Here is a 4,445-nt window from a genome sequence, read left to right as displayed (position 1 = left end):
CATAGGCGATCAAGTCAGCCTCATACCCAAGCTTACGACTAAAAAGCTGTATGAACCCATCGCCAGATATGTTTGGCTCTCAAAGCGGCTTACTATTACGTGATGGCATTCGGAACAATCCTGCATCACCAAACACAGGAAAATGTTCTAGAAACTGTGAACTGGCCACAACACGCCACATGTCAGTTTACCGTACACAAGACAGGGAAAAGTATGACAGGCTTGTCTAAGTGATCCACGAACTCAGTACTGGCCAGAATAAGGTGACAGAAACGCCAAACCGAGCCAACGTATGCTGATACCTTGGAGAAGGGTGAGGAAGAAAGCCCAAGCCAATGGTAGGCCATATCACTAGTACTCCCCTCGTGATGCAGTCCCAAAAATAGATATTCAAACGGGCCTAGGGTAGGAAGGAAGACCACATAGGTCAAAGTCAGCGCCTTCAAGGAATATTGTATTCGAACCCAACCAGAGGCAAGCATATGGGGGCAGATTATTACCTTTGCATCCCCCGCCACATCATGATATTGGGTTGCCTGGAAAAGGATGAACCAGAAGTCCCCTGAGGACTAAAGGCTGCAAAAGTTACAAGCCCCTCTTTGAACTTGAACTTGAAGGAAGTCTGAATCTTCTGAGCGCATGGCTTTGAGTGACGCATGGTTTTGAGTACCGACGCCTCCTGTGGAAGGTGACCTCTCACATATGTCATCTCCTTGCTGGTTGGGCTTTCCATGTGATCAGAAAGCACCACCGGTATGATGTATGCAGGCTTACATAAATGCTACCCCGAGGTTACATTCGCCCTCTGTTACTGACTTAGTTGTCGGGCGTTCGTCTCCGCCTTTTATAGATCATCTCCAATCATTCTCCTTAAACCAGCCCTGTTACTTTTTGAATACAAGCCATGCCAAGCTCGTATAAGTCGTGAATTTCTCCCTTTGTATACATGCATTTAGGGATACAGGAGAATACCCGGACTTGTCCGTTGATTTGCAAATTACAACGTCTAAACCACAGAGACTGCGATTCAAAACCCCATGGAGTGTAAGAAATCTATAATGTAAATGGGATCAGACCTAGGATGGTAGCACACAATGTGGTTTTCCAGTAGTGGGCCTGCAGCCCCCGTAAACTCTTGCTCTAGTATCCTATTAACTTGCGATTCAGTCTCGGGAACAGAATAGTGAGGGATTATTGGAAATGCGAACCCCCCGCTCGCACAGCAGCTTAAAGTATAATAATATCCTGCATGCCCAGCAGGCCCCGAAAGAGGCAGCTAATTCATAACCGTAAACCTTGTGTATTCGCTTCGACAACTGCATGTACTTTGGCCACATTGCAGTTATGCAGTTCTTATTGTTGGTTGCAGTTTGTGTCCTTGGTTGGAAGAAGACATGGGGCTACAACTTCCCTTTTGAGGCAGTCCAGCTGGCCCCAGCCGACACGGAAGGGTTTTCTGCCATTGCCTTCGGCGATGTAGAATACGCTCGTCCCATACAAGACCTGCAAAGCAGATGCCGGGCCTTTCCCGGCGAACCGAGCTGGCCGCCGGAGGAGGAATGGAACAAACTGAACGAGTCCTTGGACGGTACACTCTTGGCGTCTCATCCACCGGGAGCGGTTTGCTACAGTACCTCTCAGTACTATGACCAGGGTTCTTGCAATGACATTCTTACAGGTGCCAGAAGCAGCCGCTTTTACATTGACGATCCAGTGTCGGGTTTCACCGTCTGGGCAGAGGGCCGAACTTGTTTGGTGGCGAACAATACGCAGGGCAACTGCACTCAAGGGGGTTTCCCGGTCCATGTAGTAAGTTCAAATCGTGTCTATCTTATCATTCTCCATTCTTTCAATGTCAATGCTGAGCAACGACTATGTCTCAGATTAATGCCACAACCGTGAAACATGTGCAGATAGCAGTCAACTTTGCCAGGAATAGAAATTTGAGGCTGGTTGTCAAGTGAGTGCTACTACCAAGTCCGGGAAATCCTGTAGCTTGAAGAAAGGGACTTCCTCTTCTAACCCTACTCCATCTAATAACCCATAGGAACACGGGCCACGACTTTGTCGGCAGGTCATTTGGCGCTGGGTCCCTCTCGGTATGGACTCACCATCTCAAGGATTTTGAGTCTTTACCCCAGTACGAGCAAGGCGGCTTCAGGGGGATAGCTGCCAGGGTCTCGTCCGGATTTGAGTCGTGGGAGATGTTCAGCTTCATGGAGCGCCACAACATGACGCTGGTGGTGCCGAGTGATAGCACCGTCGGCGCCTATGGTGGATGGATGACGGGCGGGGGCCACTCCCCCATCGCCTCCCTGTATGGCCTGGGTGCAGACCAACCCCTTTCGCTCCAAGTCGTCACTGCCGATGGCAGATTCGTCACGGCTGATCCGGAGACCAACTCGGACTTATACTACGCGCTACGTGGTGGTGGCCCTGGTGAGTAATGTGTACCTTTTTGTCCCAGCAGACTGACTTGATGACATAACTCACATGCTTACGTCTGTATCTACATTTTAGGCACCTACGGCATCGTCACCTCAGCAGTCGTTAAAGCCTACCCCCATCTCAGCTTCAACTCCGCAACAATTACCTTTGTCACCCCAGACAACGGGACGCTAGAAGCGTTTTGGCGCGCCTTCGCCGCCGAGAACCAGTTCGGCAAGCGAGTGACCGAGAATCCCTACCACGGCACCGGCTACAGCTATGTCTCGGGCAACAACAGTACTAACCGCTTTTCTTACACCACGACATACGAGTTCCCCAACAAGTCCCTCGCCGAGATCACGGCACTCATCGCACCGCACATCAACGAGCTCGCGCGCCTCGGCATCTCCATTCCCGTGCCCCAACCAATCGTGTCGACCCGCTGGGCAGACGCGAGCAGGGGCCGCGGCGATGTCCCGGGGAACTCGGTATTCGCGAGCCGGCTGTTTTCGGTACGGGACTGGGAGGACCCCGAGATGTACGCCGACGTCGTGGCCGCGCTGCGGTACTCCATCGAAGCCGGGAACCAGTTCCACGGCATCCACCTCGCGCCGACGGAAGCATCAGCGGCGGCGGGGTACGGCTCGGGTAGTGCCCCTGACAGCGCCGTGAGCGCGGCGTGGCGCCGGGCCACCATGCACGCGGACCTGTTTGACCGGGTAGGGAACTACACCTCGACCCGAGCCAAAGCCCTCGCCAGCTATGCCCGGTTCAACGAGTCGATGGCGCGGTGGCGCGCGGCGTCGCCGGACGCGGGCGTGTACGTCAACGAGGCGGACCTGCTGGAGCCGCACTGGCAGCAGGCGTTCTGGGGCGACAAGTACCCCGGCCTGGTGGCCATCAAGCGAAAGTATGATCCCTGGGGCCTGTTTTGGGCGCCGAACACTGTCAGTAGCGAGGGCTGGGCGGTCGAGACGGAGGATTTTCTGCCTTCGCAGAATGGGCACCTCTGTAGGGTTCCTCGGCAGAATGAGCAAACGAGTTTGGGAGCCTTGGTATGAGGAGGTCGCATGATAGTTCCTGGGGTGTCCTACTTTCTCTTTCTTCTTCCTTCCCCTCCCCCCCCTCTCTCTCCTTTTTATTATTTATTCTTTCTCCATCTTTGATATATTTCATATGCAGAGCCAGACCAAGGAAATGTAAAATATATGCACTCAGCTATTCAGAATATTTACCAGCAGGCTATATATCGACTTATTAAGGCCAGCAACGATAACCAGAGAGGTGATTCATTTCATGCTGCCTATGTCAGAAGATATATGTCTACATCTATGAGAAACGGTGCCTTGCGTACCAAATATGAAGCTTCATATGTCCTCGCATTTAGTCTGCTATCACACGTCTCTGCGATTGCTCCCTGTTTAGGAGGAGGGGGTCTGTAAGAGCAGCATCGAGATACTATTTGGACACATTTATTAATCCTGTTCACATAATGGGGGTGGAAATGTATCGTGACATCAGGCTTATCTATATGCTGTTTCCAATGCCTATTCTTTCTGCCTCCCATCAAAGACAAAAAGGGAGGCCAGTCATCATATTTTTCACATAAATTATTAAAGATTTACTCGACTTCTCTTCCTGTTTAACATTTGTTTCGAATCCATTCTCGGCGAGCTGAAGTTGTTTTCCGCAACCATTAAGATTCAATGAGCGCTCTTGGTGTCCCGCAGCAACGCGTAACGATCAAATTGCACGTTTAGCGCGTGTGCTCGTCCTCTGCATGGCTCCTGTGGCCATTCTATCCTGTTGACTCCTCGCACCCTCCAACCCCCCCTATCGTGGCCCACGAAATAAACACAAAACGCGGACCCGCGTACCCGCCCTGCGTCCAATCACGCGCTCCAAGTAGCTTCCCGTTTCCACGGCAAGGCCATCACGAAGTGATCAAAATGTGGATCTGACAATCATACATCGTGAAGGTGCTGCTTCCCAAGTTCACGGACTGATCTAGTGATCAA

The 4,445-nt window shown here is 51.7% G+C and overlaps 1 protein-coding gene across 1 annotated transcript; it reads left to right on the top strand.

The window, feature by feature from the left end:
• Positions 1 to 1,344: 1,344 nt before the first annotated feature.
• Positions 1,345 to 3,488, top strand: PG986_012779 (FAD-binding domain-containing protein; the record flags this gene model as incomplete). Its single annotated transcript, XM_066849001.1, has 4 exons — positions 1,345 to 1,809; positions 1,914 to 1,960; positions 2,048 to 2,439; positions 2,521 to 3,488. 4 exons carry the CDS (start codon positions 1,345 to 1,347, stop codon positions 3,486 to 3,488), a joined length of 1,872 nt encoding a protein of 623 aa, XP_066695697.1.
• Positions 3,489 to 4,445: the final 957 nt, after the last annotated feature.

This window comes from Apiospora aurea (genome assembly GCF_038362705.1).
Source record: "Apiospora aurea strain CBS 24483 chromosome Unknown utg000008l_segment0_segment0, whole genome shotgun sequence".
Classification (NCBI taxonomy): domain Eukaryota; kingdom Fungi; phylum Ascomycota; class Sordariomycetes; order Amphisphaeriales; family Apiosporaceae; genus Apiospora; species Apiospora aurea.
This window is presented reverse-complemented; position numbering and strand designations above follow the sequence as displayed.